Source organism: Patagioenas fasciata, chromosome 6, assembly GCF_037038585.1.
Source record: "Patagioenas fasciata isolate bPatFas1 chromosome 6, bPatFas1.hap1, whole genome shotgun sequence".
NCBI lineage: Eukaryota > Metazoa > Chordata > Aves > Columbiformes > Columbidae > Patagioenas > Patagioenas fasciata.
In genome coordinates, this window is record NC_092525.1 from 34,116,817 (window position 1) to 34,139,587 (window position 22,771).

Consider the following 22,771-nt stretch of genomic DNA (forward strand, 5'->3'; position numbering starts at 1 on the left):
TATATGTAATTTTCAGGGAACTGTTACTTACGTTGGTTTGAAGATGGGTGTCATTCAAGTGTAAGTGACAGCGGGGATGGTGAGGAAGGCACGTGCAGCCTCGGTGTGTCTGTGAGCTGCCTGTTCTGCTCCTCTTCCTCTCTCCATGCAGTAACTCAATGTGTAAACCTGATGATTCTCAGTGAGCAGCTGAGGCAGTGATGTGTTCAGTGCTAGATATAAGTAGAAGCCAAACAAAAGCGCTTCACTGCGTTTTACACTTTTACTGTCAACAAATATTGTACAGACAAGTTTAGATACAGCTGAGACTGGTGGGCAGGTGGTGGATTCCAAAACAGCTCAAGTTTTGAATGCCTGGAGGGAGAGAACTTGACTGAGCAGAAGAGAGATGTTTGTAATTTCTCAGGCAAAGCATTAGCTGCCAAAGATGAGCTTCCGAGATATTTGGCCATTTATTTTATTGAAATATTTATGTCTAGTAAAAAGTTGACTCTTAACCACTTCTACATCTGTGTGACACTAGATGCCACCCCTTCACAGTGTTAAAAACCTCAAAAACCAGGCTCTTTTTTTATGAGAAGTAGCTTTCTTACTAAAGGCTACGAGGAGGATATTTTGCTGGAGAACTAACCAATGACAAGGACAAAGAAAGAAAACACACCCCATTGCAGGTTTCCTTTCACTCTTACCTGCAGTGCAGATTTATGCTAACCAGCATAGTACAGATGTTGAATGCCACTTTCTCACGTGCTCCCCTGGTTCATTTTCTTAGTGTGCCAGCTATTTATCTTAACAGCTCCCTTGGTTCGCCAAGTGTCATCTGTGTCCCATAGGATAAAGTGTAATTACATATTTAAAAAGTGGTGAGGGGAGGTGAGGAAAAGAGTGGCTGCTTTGCCTTTTATGCCATTGGAGAAGTACTTGAAATTCCTCACATTCTTCTCCTGTTAACAGTATGTTTACTTTTCATCGCTGGCTTATTAGGATTAACAAAAGTCATTGCTTCAAGCTCATTTAATTTGAATTTAGTGAAAGCAAACTACCTCCTGCAGACTGTAGGACACATTCTTCTGCCACAGAAATCTATTAATTTGCAAAAAGCAGCCACCAAAAAACATGAGACCTGATGACCACTTCCACCCCAGTGTTCAATATCACAGTGCATGTGCTGCATTCTAATGAGGTACCTTATGTTACGCATTCCAGGACGGTTTGAATAATCTGACAGTCTAATTAACATTTCGGTCTCTCTGTCAACCATTTGCTTTCAATGCCAAGAAGCTTTTCCTGTATATACTTTCTAGAGCATGGGGTTGCAGACTGCATGCACCATTTCAAAACATCATTTACCCAAAGAATTAGACTCAGCTTTCTGGTTCATTGCTGCTTTTGTAGTAGAGCTTAATTTTCAAAGAACCTAAGGTTTTCAGAATTCACACTTTTCACCCAATACAGCAAATGCAAGAGCTTTTAAGTCTGTTGCTTATCAGAATGCTCTACTAAGAGGAATTAGGTAAATATTTCTTTATTAAATGATTAATTCCATAAATAAATTCTTTTAATTCATTGAATATAAAATTAAAATCATTTACAACTTATTCCAGTATTACAGGGATTGGAAGGGGTAAAAAAAAAAAAAACAAAAACAAACAAAAAGCTACACTCTGATAAATAAAATACTCAGCTTTAAAACAACTGATTTCTGTTTGCCATTAAACTACAGTTGGTACATAATAGCTGCCACTGTGAACACCCCACAAGTGCCCACCTCAGGAAGGAATGTAACTTCCAACTTGGTTGGGAAAGGGTTGGAGAGGATGGAGGGAGGGGGAGAAAGCAGAGTGTTAAATCGAACAGGATAGAAAAAAGTTTTCATAACGGGAACAAACATTTATCTGATCACTTACAAACAGAAAACAGTATATAATTAGATAAGGTGCTCCAAAAAGAAGCAGTAAAGTTGCTCCAGTACTATGAAGCTTTAAGTATGCTTAAATCTCTGTTGCATTAGTGTCCAGTTGCACAGTGCACTCTCATAACATCTTGATGTTGCCCTCAAATGGGCAAGGCACCATTTCCATCAGAGGTCCTTTCTCCATGGCTGGTTACTTCAAAATTCTGTTTAGCATCCCACCCCCAACACAACTTAGTCCCTAAATTTGTGAATGTCATTGACTAGTCTGTAGTAGGGATATGCTTCACTCGCGTGCGGACAGTTGTAGTTGCAGCGGCAGGACTGGATCATCATGACGCTCTTGGTGAAGGTCTCCCCATCGTCACAGCGGAACCTGATCTTGACAGTCCTGGTCTGCAAGGGCGTACAGCATCTGCCATCCACGCAGGAGCCACAGTACTTGGGGCGGTACTTCTTCACACTGGAACATCCAGCATAAGTAAACTTCACTGGGGATGGGGACTTCTTCGTCTTTGTACATTTTTTTCCTTTCTGTAAAGGAGAGGTGATAATATCATTAGCAAGAGATTCTTCTCCAGCCTTTACCCTCTACCCGAAGCAGTTTGCAAAGAAGAGGAACACCATAAGAGTCTGTATTTACCTTCAGGGAGGCATAGCTAGGCTGGCCACATGGCCTCACTTCACATATCCTGGTCTCTTTGATGAGTTTGCAGTCAGGATTGTCGTTGGTGACCCTCGTGGAGATGCCAGTTCCACATGTCTTTGAGCACTGGGACCAGGAGGTTGTTTGCACAATGCATTTGGGATTCTCAAAAGCTCGGCTTTGTGGCTCAGTTCCAAACACTGGAAAAGAAAAGGAGGGCTTAGCCTAGCTACATCCTGTCACTGGGTTTTCTTTCTTTCCATGAGGGTTTAAGGAGTTGTATAGCCATCTTCCCACCACCTCCTCCCCCTAACTGTCACACAGATTAGCCCATACTCACCAGGTAGCATTTTCAGGCCTCCTTTCACAATGGCAATTAGCTCATTGTTCCTGGTTAGTTCACCTTCGGAATCATCCAGACCAAACTCTTTGCTGAAGAAGCCTTCCAGCTCATCCAGCGCATCCTTGTTTTCATCACAGACCCACTCTTCGCAGCACTGCCCGGGGACTTTGACCAGCCTGGGGCTGGGACAGCCCAGGTTAGGAAGAGAGAGCTCCTGCGGGCAGAGTGGGATGCAGCCCACAGCTCCATCTATGCACGTACACTGGTGTTTACAGTTCGGCTGGAAGCTTTCGCCGTTCTGGTAGATTTTGGAGTTATATTCACACGGTCTGCCTTCGGACTGTGCTGCAGAAGTTAACAGAGAGGGAAAGGAGGGAGTCAGCGGCGGGAATCACTGGTTCAAGCACAGGTATTTGCTGGTCTGTTAAATTCAATTTACGGTAGAGCTCCCTACAACCCCCCGGAGACGCGGGGCCAGAACAATAACTTAGTCAGGAATCACTTTTCCTTATGTGCGTTTAGCGGAGCCCAGACATACTGAATCGCATTCCAGACTGCTGAAGTCATGTGCCTTTCTGCCAAGCTACCAACAACAAAGCATAACCATACATGGACTCGAAATTACTAAACTTCGGCACTACGGGGACCGGGGTTTTCTCCCGGGGGAGGCGGAGGACCGGCCGCTTACCTCTGCAGATGCCCTTGAGCGCGGAGAGGCTGGCGCCGAAGTTGCACTCCAGTCCCTTGGTGTGGTCGCAGGGCTGCGTCCGACTGCAGTCCTCGTTCAGCTGCTTGGCGCAGACCTTGCAGCAGCCGCAGCCGTCCGGCACCAGCCCCACGCCCGGGGCGCACTGCGGCACGGCCGCCGGGCACTGGCACACGGCGGGGCAGGGCGAGCCCAGAGCCTGCGGAGCGGAGCACAGCGGCGGTCGGTGAGCGCCGGGAGCGGAGCGGAGCCCCCAGCCGCCCACCCCCTGCGGGCAGAGCCGCGGCACTTACCAGGCGCGCCAGGCAGAGGAGAGCGGCCGCCAGAGCGGAGCGGGTGCCCGCGGAGCCCATGTTCAGTGCGGGGCGGGAGCGGCGAGCGCAGCGGGGCCGGCGCGGTCTGAGGCAGCGGCGGGCGCGACCGCCTTATATGGGGCGCGGGGCCGCCGCGTGCGCCGCGGCGCTGACGTCGCGCGTTCCGGGCCGCGGCCGCATCCAGCGCTCGCGGCATCCCAGGAATGCGGCTGGCGCGCGCGGCCGCCCCGCCCCGCCCCGTCTCCCGGCACCGCGGCCGCTGGCGGAGCTGGAGCTGGAGCTGGAGCTGGAGCTGCCGCGGGGGGTCCCCCCGCCCCGCCGGGCCAGCGCGGGGGGCGGGAGGTGCCGGCGTGGGACCGGCTCCTCCCGCGGGGCGCACGCCCGGGGCGCGCCCGAGCGCACGGAGGCTTTTCCCCGTTATGCGGGATGCTTTCCCCGTTATCCCTGCAGACGCACCAGAACACGAGGATGTTAGAACAAGGAGCTTTTCGCGTGCGGTGCTGTGCCGGTGAGTGCCGTGCAGGAGCTGGCCCCGGCCGCCCGCCGCGCCCGCCCACCTGCGCTGCCGGCAGCAACGGAGATGCGCATCTGTCCCCCCCGCACCGAACTGAGGCCCCGCGTTACGGGCTGTGTCGTACTCATGACACTTTCTGCAAACAACCCGGCGGTACCCGGGAGTCTGCCGCTGCTGCTGTTCGAGGGAGAAACGAAACGTTTCAGGTGGCCGCAGAGCCCAGGAGCCCGGCGACGCCCGGGGTGCACCGAGGTGCCCACTTTTCAGGCCAGGAATGAAATCGCAGGAAATCCCGGGCCCTGCAGCAAACAGCCCTCTGTCGTCCTGTTTATCACTGGTTTTAATGTCCCTTGCTCAAGTTGGGGATCCTCGAATAGCATTTCCTTGTTTAAGTTTAAGATTTGGGGTTGAGGAGAAGAGTTAAAGCTTCTGTTGTGGCGTCTTTTCTTTTCATGGCTCTAAGTATTTCCAGATGGGGATTTAGACACCAGACGTAACAGTATTTCCATATTTGGTATAGCAGTAGCCTGCATTTTTCACATTTTTCTGCTCTGTTATCCAACCACAAAGCATTCTTGACAGCTTCAGATGTTGTTAAATATAGCCTTAACTTCTGTTCCCAGGGCAGGAAATTCTTTGGAATTCCTGTTTTTCACGCAATCTGTCTATCATGATTTAGGAGAATTGTGCTGGAGGAGCCAACTGGCGTTATACTGCAGTTTGCTCCTTTATTGAAAAAAGCCCAGCAGTTGAGTCTGCTACCCAGCAGCGTTACAATAAGTCCCCGTTCCAGGGATTTTTCTTTGCAAATGAGATTATTGTTCCTAACACGAGTTTGGGGTTTTTTTCGGTCGCCTTCAAGGCTGGAAGGTGGAGAAGCAGATTCAGAGGAGATGCGAAACTTTGCAAAAAACCCTCCAAAGCTCATGAAAAGCAGAGAGGGGAGGGGGCGAGGGAGACAGTAGAGAGGGAGGGGATGCGAAGAGGAGGGGGATGTGATTAACCTGTCTGCGTAGCATTTCCATACAGTAAGTGTCTGTGCGCTGCTCGTAAAGGATGGGCATTTAGGGAGGGGACGCGGCAGCAGCCCAGCTGCTCGGAGGAGCGAAGCCCAGACGTCTCGTCGCCTGCCCGGTGCCACAGCCGAAAGGGTTACTACAGAAAGGACCGTTTCACGGGGATGGAGTGGGGACTGTGCACATGGCTGCGGTAAGTGCTGCTCCCGGCGCTGCTCCCTCTGCGCAGGGGCCGGGGGTCGCATCTGCGTGTGCGCGCCTGTGTGCGCGCGTTGTTTTGTGTTGTGTTTTAATAGCAGCAGGAATAATAAGGCAGCCTTGTTGGACCTTGCCGGGGCCGCAGAAAAGGGGGTTTGTTGTTGTTTTGAAAGCTCTGCTCCTGGCCGCGGCTGGGGCCGGCGGAGTGCGGCGGGGGGACGCGGCTGCGGGGCGGGCGGCACCGAAGGGGCGCACACAGAGGGGCCCTGTCTGTCCTGGGCCGGGCCGGGCCGGGTGGCAGCGGCAGCCTGGAGCCTCGCGGCGGACTTCCCAGAAACATGCACCGGTTTGCTTCACCTCTCCAGCGTGCACCTTTCTCTGAGCGGCTCCCTCCCCGGGGCCTGAGCGGGGCTGATGTGGCCGCACATCCTTGTCCACCGTCCCGCAGGGACCCGAGCGGCACCGGCAGCCCGGGACGGGACGGGACGGTGCGGGACGGGACAGGACTGTGCGGGACGGGACGGAGCGGCTGCTCCCTGCAGGGCGATGCCGTGACCCCGGGGACGGAGGCGGAGGCAGTGCGGTGGGCATCCCCGTCGGAGAGGACATCGGTGGTGCTCCCGCCCGGGCACCGGCCCGGTCCTCCTGCTCCTCGAGGGATGTCCCCGTGGCGGCGGCTGTGCAGGGCAGAAGGGCCCGTGTCCCAGCACTGCTCCCTCCTGCCGGCGGTGGCCAGGCCCATGCCCAGGCCAGGCCTGATGGAAGGTCCCCATTATTGGTTTTTGTTGTTGTTGTTGTTGTTGTCGTTTTTTGTTCTCTCCCCCCCCAATTTATTATCTCTATGTTTTTATTCAAATAAATTAGATTGATGTTTTGCTTTGTGGTGGTTATGTGGTTCAAGAAAGGCAATGGGGTGAAAGCTGCAGGCCCTCTTTGCTCAGAACTTGCTCTTCAGAAGGCAGCAGTGGTTTTCTTCATCACTTTTATGCCCCGAAATTTGACCAGAAGGGACAATAGCTGAAAGGGAAATTTAGTCTTTAGTTACATGCAGCTATCTTCTGAGACTGCCAACATATACCATTTAGTGCCATTTCTGACAACAGGAGGTATTTTATGTGGCCATTAAGAATTGGACAGAGACCACCAGCAAATGTAGATGGTTGCCAATAATGGTAGTAACAACTTTCCATCCCTACTGATTTGGCTGAGCCCCAGCTGATGATGAGGAGGAGCGAGGCTTGGTCCTGTTTCCAGACTCCAAGCTAGCTGGTATGCCAGGCTTCCCTTGGCTTTGTAGGTGTATGGTTTTTTCTATAGTATTTTGGTTTTAAAACTCTAATGGTGGTTTTTAGATGGAGAGTCTGACTGGTACTTTTTTCCCAGGATGACTCTGTACACAGCAGCATTGTGTTCAGGAGGAACAGCTTTGTGATTTAACACATATTGATAAATGAAGATTTTTTAAAATTTTTAAAAATTTTGGAAAAGGAGAGGCTAGAACACCAATGCATGGTTAAAATTGGCCAGTTCTGCTTTTCAGGGATTTATGCAAACACTTGTTTATTGAATTACATCTAATTTAAGGACACGCACCAAGCATTTTGCTTTGATCTATGACTTTCACAACATTCAGCAAATGCCACAGGAAAAGTCAGTGAATAGTGCCTTTTCTCACTTGGTTTTGTGTCTTACCACACATTCACACAACTTTGATGAGAAACTGTAACTGAACCTACGTTTGCTCAAAAAAAGGTCACTTCAAAAGCTTTGAAGCACCTTTTAACAAACCTGTCCTGAATTTCAAGTAGTTGACAACCCTTGAGATGGGTTGAATTTCTCTGGAGTTCAGGTTAGACTGTGACCCTTTCATAGGCTTTCCCTGCACACGTTTCCATGACCCAGTGTTTACCTTCCAGGCTGTGTCTACGTCTCCTGTATGTACATCAGGAAACAGGAAAAAGTTTGGAATATCTTCCATTTTGAGATTTAGTGTAGCATACTGTTCCAGACCTTTGTTGTCTAAGTGAACTGGGTAATACTCCCTGCTTCACGTCATGAAGAGTATTTTATGGTCTCATCACTTTTTGTGTCATAGGCAATTGCTATTTGCCAGGTGAAGTCTGCTGGGAGCTTGGTTAATGCAAAGCAGGAATTTGAAACAGTTGGCTTATGCAGCAGGTGTTACAGATTTATGGCCTATACATACAGGCCTGTGTCTCCCCAGGGAAAGGACTTTCCAGAGAAACAAACCACAAAAAAAAAAACCTGAATGGTTTGTCATCCCTTTGCCCAGCGTCAGTTTTCTGTGGCCTTGCATGGGGAGAGCTGAGCAGCGTACAATGCTGTAGGACGGAGGCTCCTCCAGGTGCCAGTGCTCCCACTGGCAGTAAGTATCCAGCATTGAACCAGAGCACACCAGAGGTTTGCAACCTGTGGATTCTGGGGAAAGATCTTACTAAACCCAGCATCCAGCCCTTTTTTGAACTGTGTTTAGTTTCCTTTTTCTCATACTCTTTTTCCTCTGCCCATCCTTTGTTGTGCGTTTCTTCCATCTCTCCTCATCTTTCTTCTCCATTTCCATGTTCAGTCTTTTTCCCCATGGCCTTTCCTCCTCTCATGTTTGCCTACCTTGGGCTGGGCCTCTCCCGCAGCCCTTGCCAGGCCGCCAGTTCCTGCCGCACTAAATCAGTGCTCCTGGAGTCAATGGCTCCTCTCAGTCACTTGCAGGAGGTGCAAATCCAGTGGGGCACATTAAGCATAGCAACACGCAGGCGGATCAGCCGAGTAGCCAGAAGGCTTCAGCAAGTAAATTCAAGTGTGTTCAGTTTGGGTTTTGTTTTGTGTTTGGTTTTTTTTTTTTTTTTTTCTGCTTTGCTTTGATTTACTCGGAGTTTATGCTGAATTCTTTGAGTATGGCATTTCCTATTTGTTTTCTTCCTCTTCCCTACTACCCTCTTTTTAGCTGTGCTCGTGCCCGACAGTTTTTATATAGTCTGTGCCTTGCCTGTGGTTTCTAGCATTTGTGGAGGGGAGGTGCTCTACAGTATCTGTGCACCAAGAGGCACTTTGCTTTGTAGGTGCGTTGTGTTTTCCTCTGGCTGCTGTCAAGATGTTGCAGAGGTTCCTGTTGTGTGAAGGGAGCAGGGGACTTGTGAGCCTCCTAACTCTTCAGCGGGAAAATTTGCAGTAGTATTCAGTTGTGCTCATTGCTGCTGCTACAATGTGTACCCTGCACTGCTATACAAATATACCTTACACAGGTGTAAGGGATGTAGCAGCATACCAGAAGCAAGAAGCATCCCTGCTGAGGGTTGGTGTGTTCCTGTTGAACCACTGATTGGGAGTAGCTACTGCAGAGCCTGCTCACCCCACGCTGGACGCAGAAATGCAAAGCAATGACAGCCAGCTCCTGCCTGCCTCCTCCTGCCCCGTCAGAGACTCAAAATACCTTTGTCACTGTCATTCAAGGATCTGGCATTAACTTCATTTTAGTACCAGCCACTACCATTTCCTCAGTGAGACAAGTGGATTATGTGATATGCATTCACCTACTTTCATCCGTGTGTACTTCCACACTATGCTACATTCAGAAGATGCAATTCGTATCAGACACATCCCTATAGCTGAAGTTTGCAATGAAAAGATTGTTATAGGCTTTGGTTCTGCATGCCACACACACATGAAAAATCGGATAGTCCTAGCTAGCACTCGGCTGCACATGGATTTCTTAGTCACCTCTATTGTTTTCATCCCATGCAGTGGTGTAGTTTGCAAACAATGGCAAAATAGCCTGAAATCTCTTCATATATTCTAGAAAAAAAAAAAAACGCATCTATACCTCCTGAGTTTTGTCAAGGAGGCTCAGGTGTCAGAAGCACACAGGTTCTTTCCCAGCACCAGCTAAGATGAAGGTCTCAGACAGGCATCCCATCCCAGAATGTTAATCATTCCAAATGACCTCATTAGAAACTCCTTCTTGACTTTAAACTTTGGTCCTCAGAGTACAACATTTCCCAGTGGAGCAATGCGTGCAAACTCACAGCTGTTAAGATGCAATGAGCAAGCTCAAAATAAAATTGCTCATGATTGCAAGGAGTTACTGGTGGCAGCTGAACCTGACTACAATCAGCTGGGTTGTGCCTGAGAAACCCTTGATCAAAGCACAGTTCCAGGATGGGGTCTGTAGTGTTTTTCAGCTGGTGTCTACCTCAGCCTGCAGCTTCACTGCACCCTGGAGAGAGCTGCCTCCTGCTTCTGCCTGTGTTGTGGAACTGCGTGCCCCAGAGTATGCTCTCTTTGCTATGTTCAGGTTTGTTTGTTTTCTTTTTCTACATTTGAAATACATGGTGGATAATTCTTTCCCCAAAGATGTTTTGTTTCATTACAGTGAATAATCATGGCTATGTTTCCTTAAGGTTAGTCTGTGTCAAAACCAGGGGAACCTTCTGCCTTCTTTCTGATGCTTTTGCTCCCTCCCTGCTGTTTGTGATCTGATGGAACAGTCTCTTGTTGCTGGTACATGGACATGTCAAAGACTCGCTCAGCTTTTGGTTTTAAGAACACATTTTTATAGCTATTTTATTGGAAAAAAAAATTAAAGAGTATCAGTTAATACTTTTTTTCCTTTTCATGTAAACAGAAGGGGAGGCCTGATCCAGCAGGATGCTGAACGTGCTTTGCCACACAGTGATTCTGTCACTTCCCAGGCTAGCTGCTGGAAATGTCACAGGATTAGTTTCAGAATCCCTTGAGGTGCCTGTTGGCTTTGTCCAGAATTATTACTCATTCTCTGCTACATACACAAGCTTATTAAAACACGGTGAGACCTGAGTTGTGTTTGCTGTGTTACTGTTTATTTCCATTCTGTTCCATCTGGGCTCTTACCCTTTGCATACCAATATGTTATGTGAGCACCTTGCAGTGGCAGCTAGCCTGTGTTCTTCCCTTGTGCATGCTCACATGAACTAAGTGATGCAAGGATGCCAGCCACAACCTCCTCCAGGCCTACTCCGCTGCTGGAGATGAGTTACTTGTGCTGTTCTTTGGCTTGTCCCTCTAGCTCTTAGTCTGTGATAGTGTAGTGAAAAAATCAACAGCAGACAAATAAGTAGACACGATGTCATCCTTGCAGATAGGGAGGACTTGCAGGCAGCCAACAGATTATGTTTGTGGAGACGGAGTTATGATCCAAGAATGTGCAAATAGCTGCTCATCCCAGTCTTATGTGCCTGTGATTAGGGAGAAGTGCTAAGCCATCTCTAGACTTGATTAGCATCTGAATCTGAAAGGTGTCTTGTGCTGTGGAGCTGGCTAGAGTGACTTTTCTAGGGGAGTGAAGAAAAAACTGTGTGAGTAGAATCTCTTCCTCACCTCATCTCTGCTGGGGGCTAAAATAGAACTGGAAGGAGCTGGCTGGTGAGAGCTGGTGGGCTGCTCTGTGAAAGGGTCCTGCCATGGGCTTCAGCCAGGACCAAGGAGCCCACGGCTTGTGCAGCCCTGCTGGGAGAAGAACATCTCTGAGCCAGGCAGCCCCTCTGCTGCCACTCTTTACCCAGGGTCTGGTGGCCTCAGGAGGTGAAGGGTTACCAGGGGCTATCAGCAAACCACTTTGGTGCAGAGCCTTTTTGAGCATTGCATAAATATATATCTTCCTGTTCTTGTACAGAAATTGTGACTCCTAATGTCAGTGTTGAGATGAAAGTAGTAGCTCTTTTGCATGGAGCAATCATTAAAAGCTAGCTGTCATGTTAATCAAAAAAGAAAACTAGTGCTAGATGGCAGCTGTTTACTTTCAGAGAAGTTGGTCTTTGTGTTGTTATTCTTTCAACCCTTTGCACTTGTCTGTATCATTTTGTACACAGTAAATGAGGTATCTGTCACTGTCTTCTCTTACTGCCTAACCTGGGGCCTACTTCTCAACTTCCCCATGACCTCAACTTTAAGACTTATGGGTTAATTTGGAATCAGAGCACAAAAATAAGAGATAGGATGGGTCTTTCAGGTGAGCAGTGTGTGATAAGCTGATAATGTGTTTAATCAGTTGAGAGGAGAATCTCTGGTTTCAAGGAGTGGGTTTTTCAGGAGACACCCATACGATGTTTAACAGTGCCATGCCAAAATAAAAATCATTGATTAAATGTGCACCTTATTTCTGCTGCTAATAACGCTTCTAGATTATACAGGCTGAAAACAGTAAATATTTAAGGTACAGGTTTACTTTTCCTGGTTTATAGAGAGCTCGGTGGGGCTGACAGAGCAGCAAGACAGATGTGTTTATAGCAAGCTCCCCGGCGGGTACAATGCTGCAGTGTTTGGCCTGCAAGCACCGTGGGGGCATGCTTAAAAAAATAAGTGTTCCATTTACATTGAGGGGAAAAAAAATCCTGGGAATGTTTCTATTAATATTAGCTGGTGTAAAACCCCAAATTCTACATTTTGAGCCTTATATATTTCAAAAATGGAGAATTAGCTGGTGGTTGGTTGAGGATGGGTAAGAAGTGTATCCTCATTTGTTTAGCCAGTGAAGGCGATGCTTCAGACAGCAGTTCTTCTTGCAGGAGAGGAGGGTTGTTGCTGAAATGCCCCTGATGATGGTCAGGTGTGAAATAAAGGGTTCAGGGATGAGCAGCAAACCCTGTGCATGGGGATGCCTGGGTGGGTGGGTGCACAGGCCAGTGCATGGTGCCAGTGATTGTCCACGGGCTAGGAGCTGGGGTGCAGGACCAAGGTTGAGAGCCTGGACACTGTCAGTGGGCACATTCCTGAAAGGTGAGAGTGATCAGATGCTGTGGGGAAAGCAAAATGTGCAGAGCTCTCCCCACATGGTAAGATGCACACACTTCCACGCTGGCAAGATGCTGACGGTGATTGTGGGAAATCCACTTCCACATTCAGGGGGAATCTTTACATGTTAGCTTTCATCTTGGCTGAGGTCTTACCTGAGCACTAGCTTCTGATCTTGATTATACTGATGTCAAATCTGATCTGGTCAAAATTAATGGCATTAATCAATTAGCACACAATAATTAACTGAAACAACTGATTGGAGTTTCTGGAGAGCTCCCAAGGAATGAGTGGCTACATCTGCCTCTTTCTGATTTCCTCAGAATTTATCCTTGGCTGAGAAGCTGAGTTTATTTTGATAATCTGATTAAACAGCTGGCAGCTCTTTAACTCTTGAATAAAAAAGATTAACTTTTAAAAAGGGATTCTTGGACTGACTAACTTCTCAGGAAAGTTTTCTGTAGAAAAAAGAAGTATAGTTAGGAAGAAGTTGTCTGTGTTAGGACTGGTTGAGCACTCTGTTATTCAATACAGCCATAAATATATAAAACGTAATGGTCTTCTCAGTGTGTGAATAAAGCTAGGAGTCCTGGTGAGGTTGTTTTGCTTTCCCACCAGCTTTACCTGCAGAGGGACATCTTTCCTCAGCTGCAGGTGACCTGCCACCCTGGTGACAAAAGGGGATAGGGTCATCCCATTGGTACCTGCTCAGCACAGGAGAGCATAGTCTAGGTAGAAGCATCTCAGCACATCTCCTTTCAGGACCCTCCCAGCATGGGGCCACTGTGCTGCCTTTGCCCCCGAGCCCTGGCTGCAGCTGCCTTGTCTGCAAACTCCTTCTCTGACAGGATCTACTTCAGCCTTGTTCCTCGTGCTCTCTGAAGTTAACTGATTTCCATTTGGAGAAGGACACATTAGGGACTACAAAGACAAAATGAAGGATTGTCTTAGTTGAGTTGTGCATGTCTGTGGGAAGGGAGGTGTTTTCTTGGCATAACCTTCTCCTGAAACTGTCTGGCCATAGACTGCCCTGTTGCACCGGGGAGCATCACCAAACAAGTACTCTGAGAGGAGAAGGATCCTATAGTGAGGGACCATCACATATCTAGGAGAAGTGGCAGAATAACGTCTCCTTCTTTGCAAGCTGAATTATAGGCCATGTTTCAATATGGCTCACTCACATCTCTTTGCTGTGCATTAGTTGTGAGCACTGATTCAAACAAACTCAGACTGAGATGCATTGATGGCAGCACCGACGCTGGCCTGAGGCACCCTGCTTCACCATGGCTGCTACCCGTGCCCCATTCTCTGGCATTTATGACCTTCTTGCTGTTAGAGCAGCACACTGATCTGCAGTAAAACAAAGACTCCAGCCTGGGTCTCCCAGGGGCAGCAAACCAGCACATTAACCCACTGTGCGACCTGGCAAGGACTTGTGACTCCATCTGGGTTTTATGGCAGGATACCCTTGCTCGAGCAGCATGAGTTTAGGAGGCTCCACAGTTGATGCACAGTCAGCTTCTGAAGGGCAGCTGGCATGATGACAGTGGACTTAAAAAATAAATGAATTGTCGGCTGCAGTCTGAATGTCACCATCATTTTAATGGTAATGGACTTTTTTCTCAGCCAGCCTCCTGTCTGAATGGGGAGCACAGAAACATCCCAATATTTATGGGATTTTAACTAGATTAGTTACAAACCTATAAAGCAAAGAAAGAGACAGTTCATCCAGTATTGGGGAGGGGAGTGTTAAAAATGCCACCTCAGATAAAATATTATGGGAGTTGAGTAACTGTAAATAAGAACCTTGCCTATGAAATAGCTTCTTATGTGAGCTTGGGATGAGGGCCAAGAGAACGTCTAGGGCTTAGGGAAATTTATTAGCCCAGATCAACAGGATTTCTGGGACTCAGGAGATGGGATGGCAAAGAATTTGCCTGTTGGAATCTGTACTTACTCCATTCATGCCTGCAGCGGAGGTTTCACTTACAAAATTTTCAAGATGGTTCATTTGCATTATTTGAATTTTCTTGGTTCTCATTAGCAGCTGCAACTTTGTCCTGGGACTTGGGAAAGCTCTGGGTTTCTGTAGCCTGCCAGTGTGGTTTTGGAGAAGTCATTCATCTCCCTGTGTTCCAATGCCCCTCTGCAGAGAGGAGATAAACATTATTTCCTGACCCCTAGGGATGTCAGGAGGGTGTGCTGAGGATGAGGTGGCATTCAGATACCTCACGTGTGAGTGAGAATACTATAAGTGCTTCCTCGTGAATGACAGGAGTACATGTGGAGCAGCTACAATGCATTTTCTCTATGTTTTATTTTTATTTTATTTTTTTAACCCATTGTTAGCCTCTCGATGTACTTCCCTTTTTCTCCCTCTAGTTCCAAGAGCTTTTCAGTAAACAGCATCCATCTCCTATTCTGACTCATTGCCCACTGACAGTGGAAAGATTTAATCATGAAAGGGATGCAAAGTTCTCCCAGGTCAGAGTGTGGGGTAGGTTAGGATGACCTCGCTCTGCCTGTCAAGTGAAGAGCCAACAGGGTCTAATTCGTCAGCAGATGTTAATTTGCTGATTTATCTGATGTTCAGTTGTTGTTCATTCTCACACCAGAAAAGCACCTGTGTGTGTTGGGGGACGCTGTATCATGCCCTTTATGGTCCTGATCCTGCTCCTGTATGATGGCTGAGACTGCCGCAGTGGCTCTTGGTAATGTACTTAGTCCAAGTGTGGGAAAACTCTCAGACTTGAACTTCACTTTGTATTTCCATGCCATATGAAACTTGTTGAATGTTTGTCCTTCCCTTCACGTGGCTGCTGCCTGCTCTTGTATTGCATTGACATATGTGAAATCTATTTGGTCCCTTTTTTAATGTGCTGCTTACAGTATGAATACAAAAGCAGACAGTGCTTCTGAAAAGAAATGTAATTGTGGTGGTGGTTGTTGTTATAAATAGTGCAAAGGATTTAGAAGCTATTTAGTCTTTCAGGCAGGAATCACAAGAGTTCTGTGCAATATAATCTTAAGGTTCTCATATTTAGCTATTGAAGTCTTCCCAGTAGCAATTGGCCCAGTTCACTCATTACCGTTTGGCTTCAGTGCAGGATGAGGATGCTTTGCTCTTCACAGGAATGAGGCTTAGCCTCCAAAAATGTGGTGTGCTAGATCATATGCCTGATCTGTACATGCATATAGCACCGTTATTCATGCAAATCAGGCATTTGTATATGCAACTGGCATGTTTACATAAAGAACTGTGGTATTTCCACACTTGAATTTTTGAGGTTGGTTCCTAAAATCAGTGCTGCATTTTTTCCTCTGCTGGAGTGAAATGCAAATATTTATTTATTGACAGAGTTGGAGCTGAGCATTCGCTTTGTCCAAGTCTGAGCTGTCTGTTCCGTCAGATGAAAACAAGGAGTATTCTGATTTCTTTTTCAAATGCATTTGTTCACAACTGCATTAAAAACAATAAGTTCCCGCTCTCTGCCAGCCCCGGTAAAGTGCTATATATACTTGTGTGTGTGTGTCTGTATGTATATCAAAAGGGGCTGAACGCCCAGAAATTCTCTTGGCAGCCCTGCTGTCTGGTTAGAAAAGGAAGTGAGCTACAAAATTTGAACATTCAGTTCTGAGACTTGAAAGCTTTCTGGATTTTATTACTGACTCAACAGGGTTTTCATTATGTATGTGGCCAAAAGGAGAGGTTTACGCAAGAGGAACATATTATAGTTGAATGTGTTTGTAATTTTACACATTGTTAAATAATTGAGATAACTAGATGTCTCCTAAACGGACAAAATAAAGTGTTGGCAGCAGTGTCACTGTGGCACAGACAAGTCAATACAGAAGAGTGGCCAGCCCTCATCTGAAAGCTGATTTGCAGTGCAGAGAGGTCCTGATCCAGATGTTGAGTGGCGTTTTGCTGTTCATATGAATAGGAGCCATCTTTCCTTGAGCATATCTGGAAGCCTCTTGCTGCCTGTCAGTCTCTTCTACTTCAGATGATAGCATGATAACACCTTCAGCTTTCTTTTTTTTTTGTCTCATTAGTAACTCAGTGCTATTTAAACAGCAGTTTGAAGCTACATTTCTTCTGCTTTCATTTTCATGTTAGCTTCAGGAAGAAAAATATTTTGAGAAGTGGGTTATCATGCAAAGAGAGAAGGTGTGTGCTGCATAGACCAAGCGGTAAATACAGACAGAGGCTGTGTCCCATGGTCCTGCTCGCCTCCTGTGGCAGGGGACCTGCAGCTGGGCAGCTCTGCCACAAACCAGCTTGACAGCAAAGTGAATTCCTGTCCTGCAGGCAACATGCTTCTAGCTAATTTTGCACTTGTTCATGTGATGAATATTTATTCTTCATTGTCTTAAAAAGGTATTTATTTTTAAACCTCTGTGGTCTCTAGTGCCATACAGACTTAGTGCCTGTGTTCTCATGGAACTACTGTCAGCGGGAAACACTGTTTGTATGTGCTTTTGCATTTTACACATGAGAAGCCAAGGCACAGGGAAAATATAAGAACAATGGATAATTCAGGCTGGAATTCAGAACCCAGTCTGAACTTCTTTTGGTCCCATTTATGCCCAGTGTCTGCTGCCTGCCCCACTGTGAGCAACTGGGCTCTGCCTTTTAGATAACCACCCTGGAAGTGCCAGGGGCTGCTCATGGGTCCCCAGAGCCTTCCCTTCTTCAGGACACTCAAGCCCTCTTCCCTCAGCCCAGCAGGCTGGGGGCCGTCCTCGCTGCCAGCCCGTGCCCGAGGCACACACAGGAATCCCTCGTCTTCATGGCAAGTCACCCCTATTGCAGCCACCAGAGCGGGAGGGAGAATGGCTGGTTCCCTTTAATGGGCACAGAGATGGTGTGCTCAAAGCTGTGCCACGGCCCCACCACTGCCTGTGACTGCAAACTCCCTTGTCACTTGAATGTGCTTCATTTTTGGTCTTTTAAAAAGTTATGTAGCTTTAGGGTGTATGACACCTCCAATGTTGTAAATCAAGCTGTGTAGCCTCTCATTTTTGCCTTTGATTTGTTCCATTTGTCTGTGTGTTTTCATGGAGAAACATCTATACTCTTACTGTTCTTGCAAACGGTAGGTGTGAAGCAGTGTTCATGGTAGGAACAGCCCACCTGTGGCACTGAACCGCACACACAGGTCAGCAAAGTTCAAAGGTGTTTCCTTGCCGGTGCTACATAATTAGTCCCATTGAAGGTAAACACATATGCAAAACAGATCCAGTTCTAATGTGGGCAATGCAGCGTGTGCCTGCCCAGCTGTGTGTACTGGAGGAGTTTGCCGGCTCTGTTCCACTTGCCCATGGCTGCTGCTGTGTCTGTGGCAGGGCTGTGGGCACTGGGGATGCTTGGTGCTCCTCGCACTGCAGCAGGAGGTGGCAAAGCAGGGACTGTACTGCTGGGTTCCCAGTGACACAGTGGAGGGGCTGGGACGGTAACTGTAAGCCCCTGCCACAGCTCCCACCCTTCCTCACTGTCCTCAGCACTCAGAGGTGTGTGGTACTTGCCTGGTGCCTCCTGGCCTTGAGGAAGTTTTCATTTGTGGCTGCTGGACTCAGGACTGTGGGCCGCTCCTGCTTTATGGGTATCATGTTTTTGTAATGTTTTTACACTGGCTTTCTTATTAAATGCATTTTTTTTAAGTTACTTTTGCCTGCTAGTTCACCCTCTGGTTTTGAGTCCATTGGATCAATTTCAGCCAGCCATGGAAAGAAGGTATTTGTTTGTATTTGTTTCTAAGAGATGAAGCAGGAAACAGAGCCCAGGAAGTGGAGAGCAGTCGGGGGAGGAGGGAGACCTTGCTGAAACCCAAGGAGAGAGGGCAGCCTGGGCATGGTTCCGGTTAGAGGCTGGGAGAAGAATCCATGGTGGGGAGGCAAAGGGAGAGGCCGTGAACACCCTGACCATGGAAAGTGCCTCCTTGGCACTCATATCGTCTCCAGACATCAGAAAGTCCAACCGCAGGACACAAATCCACAGGAAATGAGGTCTCAGTAGTTCCACTGCCCACAACTTGTTCATGGCTCCACCAGCACTTCCAAGCGTTTGGTTTGGTCAAAGGGCTACTGGAAACTGGACAGATGTCTCCACTGAGTCACCCTGCCTTTCCACCTCCCCAAGGTTGAGGTGCTTCACTGGCCAGGATGCTGTTAGAGGAGGTGCCATCCAGCTGTCCATGGTCATCCAGCCTGTGGCTAGTGTGCTGGCACCTTGAAATCCGCCTGGATCTTCCTTGTGTTTTTTAACCAGGATTTTACTAACCAGAAAAACATGGCATTATAAGAAAGCTTTACCAGTTTGTTATTCCTATCCTTTCCATGGTGAGAAATAGCCAGAGAGCATGTTTTAAATGTAGCCTATGGTCAGATGGTGTGGGGAGTGCTGGAAGACTGGGATGGCCTGGCAGGAAAATAATTTCCTATTTTTAAAACCACTGAACAGTCCTTGTTCCTCCACACTCCAGCTGGTTGGCTTGGCTGTGCAGCCTGGGCATGGAGACATGGCTGGATCCACTCCTGATGCCTCCCAGCACTCCTGGGTAAGCTCTTGCTGCAGCCCTTGCTGCCTTGAGCAAGGAGGAGCTCTGTCCTGCCTTTGGCTGCCAGAGAAGAGGGCTTGGCGTGGGGGGTCCGAAGGGTTGTCCTTTCCTCTTCCCCAGGTGGCAGCTTTGCAGCCTATACACGATGCAGAGAAACTAAAGGGTGGTGTTAATGTTTGAGAGGGAGCGTGTGCATTTGCAGTGGGAGCAGAGGCAGCAGGGACGGGCAGAGGAGAGGGTTGGTGGCACTGCCTGGTGTTGGTTCTGCCTGTTGGGGTTGGGTTCCCATCAGAGGGCTTCTTGCTGCTCTATCATGCTGTCCTGAGCGGAGCGATGGGAGGTGGTAACGCAGTGCCTGAGAGAGGCTGTGTGACACAACACACAATTTGAAAGAAAAAAATAGTCCTTCAAGAGCATCCCTAGGGAAAAATTACCTGAATGCTTGGGCAGCTGCTGTACAGTACATGCTAGCAGCAGCTTGGGTTTTGTGGAGCTGAAAGTGCTGCCAAGCCTTTTCCTCCTGCCTGTGTAACGCTGCACCTCTACCTCCCATCTTCCCCCTCCCAGAAACACAACTGCCCTATGACACAGAGTTTTCCAAATGCAATACATTTCTCTAAAGTTACTTTTTGATGTTCCTAGCAAGAAACCTTGCCCATGGTCATGCACAGCTGATGGTGGGGTGGGTGAGCGCAGTGAGGCTGTGGGTACAGCCCCTGCCAGCCACCATGGACACAGCGTACCCCAAAAGGCAGTTTATTGCTGGGGGGCACCATCAATGCCCATCCCAGCACTGCCCAAGCCATCCTCTGCTTAGCCACCTCACTGTGGGCTTGAGCACTGTGGCCAGATGGAACGGGCAGCCAGCAGCTCCGTGGCCAGCTGCAGCTCAGAAACGTCATATCTGGAAAAAGGGTGTTTGAGCTGCTCCTGGGAAGGAACACAAATGGTCCCAGGGCTGAACCCCCACACCCCTGCTGGCAGGAGGGGTTGGGTTGCAGGCGAGCAAAGATTACTCCAGTGAATTTGCAGAGCTCAGAGGTATTCGGACGAAATGCTAACGCCATCCTTTGATGCTCTTACCCTGCGTCCTTTCATCCTGCCCCTGTAAATAGGCTCCTTCTTAAATGGGAGGGGAAGGTAGCACTTCAATATCAAATATAGTCCATTAAAAACAAAATGATGGAGAGATTTACCTCCTCTGAGCCCACCTGTTGTCATTTGCAGTTTTACTATCATGTTTTCCAACATCTTCCCAGTGTTATTCTCTCCTCTGTTGCTGTATACTGAGGTAGAGGAAACTGGTGTGTGCGGAGGAAAAAGTGAACCAGGCTTTCTCAGATGTTCTAATAAACAGCCTGAAAAAAACTTTACACATTGATCCCATGCTATGTTAGTCATCAGAAGTCATGTTTACAATGGTAGTTTGCTTAGGGGAAAAAAAGAAACAATCAACCACTGTGGACCTTCTCTAAGTACAGATCACCTGGCTACCTGAAGAAAAAATCTCCAAACAAAATTGTTAGCAAGTTCAAAAGAACACTGTGGGAGTTTTTAGGAAAAAAAAAAAAGTCTTTTGGAAAACAAGATGCCTTCTAAAAATGTTAAACAAGTGTAACAGACTCAGCAACCTCTACATATTGCCTGACCTTGTTCCGTGGTGCTCATAAATATTTGGACTATTTGATGCATTAATCCTTTACAGCAAAGCTGTTGGTCTAGAGGGACTGCAGGCATCTAAATCCCCACAGGACAATCTGATAGTTCACAGGTAGAGATTTTAGAGGTTGATTTTTTTTTTTTAATGTTTTTTCTTCCCAAATAGGGGCGAGTGGCAGGGGATGAGAAGTATGTACAGAAGGCAGCAGTGCAGGGCATTATGCAGCTGCCTGCCCTTGGCTGGCCCTTGCAGGGCTCTCCTGCTGCCATTGAGAACCACACATGGAATTTCTTGTTCACTTTCCCTGTTTAAAGGCAAAAATTAGAACACTTTCACAGGAGAGGACTGAGGAGATGTGTTCCAATAGCCACTACAATGGTGTAGCAAGGCGAGTGTTAAGGTGATTTGGACTAGTGCTAAGACTGCTCTAAATTATTCAAGGTATTAACAAATTGTAGGATTTGCCATCCTGACATGTGCTGGGGCTCAGCCAAAACCTTCTTACGTGCAGTGAGTGGCTGGCAGGTTTCCTGCCTGTCAATGGCACGGGAACCCATGTGGTTGAGCATCGCTCTGGTGTGGGCCAGGGCTGCCCATCATCTACCTTGGCTGTGTGGGCTTGCCCTGGAACTCCCTGGTGGGAGGGCGATGGGGGTATTTTTTGGAACAGTTTTGTTCCCGTTGGAAGAGACAAAAAAGGTCAGAAGCCAAATGGAAATGTAGCATATCTCAATTAAAAAAAAGAAAAATGGTAAGAAGGTGAGGAGATTACAGCACATTTGTAATCAACTGCCACGCTGAAAAGATCCAGCGTGAGGCTTTGAGTTCATTTAGAGTACAGAGGAGCAGAATTATATGCAAGTGTTTTATTTTTTTAGTGAAGCCAGCATCTAATCTGTGTGGAAATAGTAAATTTTGTTTCCACAAGAGTCCTGCTTTTTAAAATTTGTTTGCCATCATACATATTGTGTTAGTTAAATAAAAGTATTTAAGTCAAAAAAATATGACGCAGAAGATTCAGGGTGCCATTTGATAAACAATGGGCTCCAAGTTGTCAAAAAAAAAGAGGCAAGTCTGGCACATCCTGAATCCATTGCTTTCTGTGCAGGAAAGAAAAATAACAATTTATTTCCCATACAGCTGAACTCTTTCACAATCTGCATTGCTCAAAGCTGCAGTAATGACCAGCAGCAACAGGGACGTTCGGCTGTTGAGATGCCCTTTGCAGGCTCAGGTGGCGCACCACAAGCTCTCGATGACCCTGTGGCTGGTACACAAGCAATATTATCTACATCTTGGTACAGGGTTAATTTAGTTTTCCCTGCCAAATACCAGTGTGCCCACTGAAACACCTTGAGTGGTTTTCTGTTTGGGCCAGGTAGCCCACTCAGGGTGCTGGTTTGGCTGAAGGTTGCTTCTGTGCCTCAGAAGTCTAAGATGAGTTGGTTTACAGCATTACTGATTACTGACTCAAGATGGTGATACAAACAGTGCAAAGTTTGGATCTCATCTTTCTGGCTTGTGTTGGCTGACTAGTTAATCTTAAAATAGCGATTATCTAATGGGGAAAATCCCACAGATCTAGACAAGTGAATTATAAAAATAGCCACTTGCACTGGTAAGAGTCCCAAAGTAATTTTTGAACCATGCTGTGGCAAAGACCATTGGACATGTACCTGTTATCAAAAAATGAGCAAAAAACTGGCAAGAATTCCCCTTTAATCTGTCTGGCATCAGTAAATACCTGCAGGTCAGCAGAAGATGTATTTATAGTTGTAACCACATGAAGCAAGGCTTGCCCTGTATTTTTCCATGAAAAAGGTGAAATAATTCAGGATTTGTGAATAGATCACTGTTCCTGTACCTTCTTTTTTAACCCTGATTCCCTTTATATAACAGTCTCCTGTTCCTCCTGTGGATATTTTTTTTGCCGGGGAAGTTATTTTTGGAATGATGGTTTATAATTGATGTTAAGGTATGCAATAAGGCTTTTATATATATTCTGTGTGCTCACACTTTATGTAACTGCCACCAAAATTCTTTTGATTTACTTTCCATTTTCTTTCTGTGTTTACATCTGCTTTTGTTTCCTTTCTATTATTAAGTTTTCCAAACCTGT

At 47.2% G+C, this 22,771-nt stretch overlaps 2 protein-coding genes and 1 long non-coding RNA gene across 3 annotated transcripts in view; 2 read left to right on the plus strand and 1 right to left on the minus strand.

The window, feature by feature from the left end:
• Nucleotides 1-1,509: 1,509 nt before the first annotated feature.
• On the minus strand, nucleotides 1,510-4,014 carry CCN1 (cellular communication network factor 1). Its single transcript, XM_065842128.2, has 5 exons — nucleotides 3,901-4,014; nucleotides 3,590-3,806; nucleotides 2,899-3,246; nucleotides 2,556-2,758; nucleotides 1,510-2,446 (listed from the first exon to the last, which is right to left on the minus strand). Exons 1-5 carry the CDS (start codon nucleotides 3,958-3,960, stop codon nucleotides 2,147-2,149), a joined length of 1,128 nt encoding a protein of 375 aa, XP_065698200.1. The 5' UTR covers nucleotides 3,961-4,014; the 3' UTR covers nucleotides 1,510-2,146.
• A 1,416-nt stretch (nucleotides 4,015-5,430) lies between these two features.
• DDAH1 (dimethylarginine dimethylaminohydrolase 1) overlaps nucleotides 5,431-22,771 on the plus strand; it is a 97,727-nt gene continuing 80,386 nt past the window's right edge. Inside the window, exon 1 of the mRNA XM_071810474.1 lies at nucleotides 5,431-5,644. Within this exon, the coding sequence (XP_071666575.1) occupies nucleotides 5,636-5,644 (9 nt within the window). The 5' untranslated portion in view covers nucleotides 5,431-5,635. The remainder of the gene's footprint in view (nucleotides 5,645-22,771) is intronic.
• Nucleotides 5,652-6,524, plus strand: LOC139828315 (uncharacterized). Its single transcript, XR_011739802.1, has 2 exons — nucleotides 5,652-5,995; nucleotides 6,098-6,524. It is a non-coding gene; the product is annotated as an uncharacterized lncRNA (long non-coding RNA).

What these genes read in the sequence shown, in the direction of transcription:
- CCN1 (XM_065842128.2), bottom strand. Translation starts at nt 3,960, where the DNA reads ATGGGCTCCGCGGGCACCCGCTCCGCTCTGGCGGCCGCTCTCCTCTGC. An exon ending in AGGCCTGAAAATGCTACCTG is followed by an intron (nt 2,759 to 2,898) that starts GTGAGTATGGGC and finishes TTTCTTTTCCAG; the next exon opens with TGTTTGGAACTGAGCCACAA. An exon ending in CTAGCTATGCCTCCCTGAAG is followed by an intron (nt 2,447 to 2,555) that starts GTAAATACAGAC and finishes TCTCCTTTACAG; the next exon opens with AAAGGAAAAAAATGTACAAA.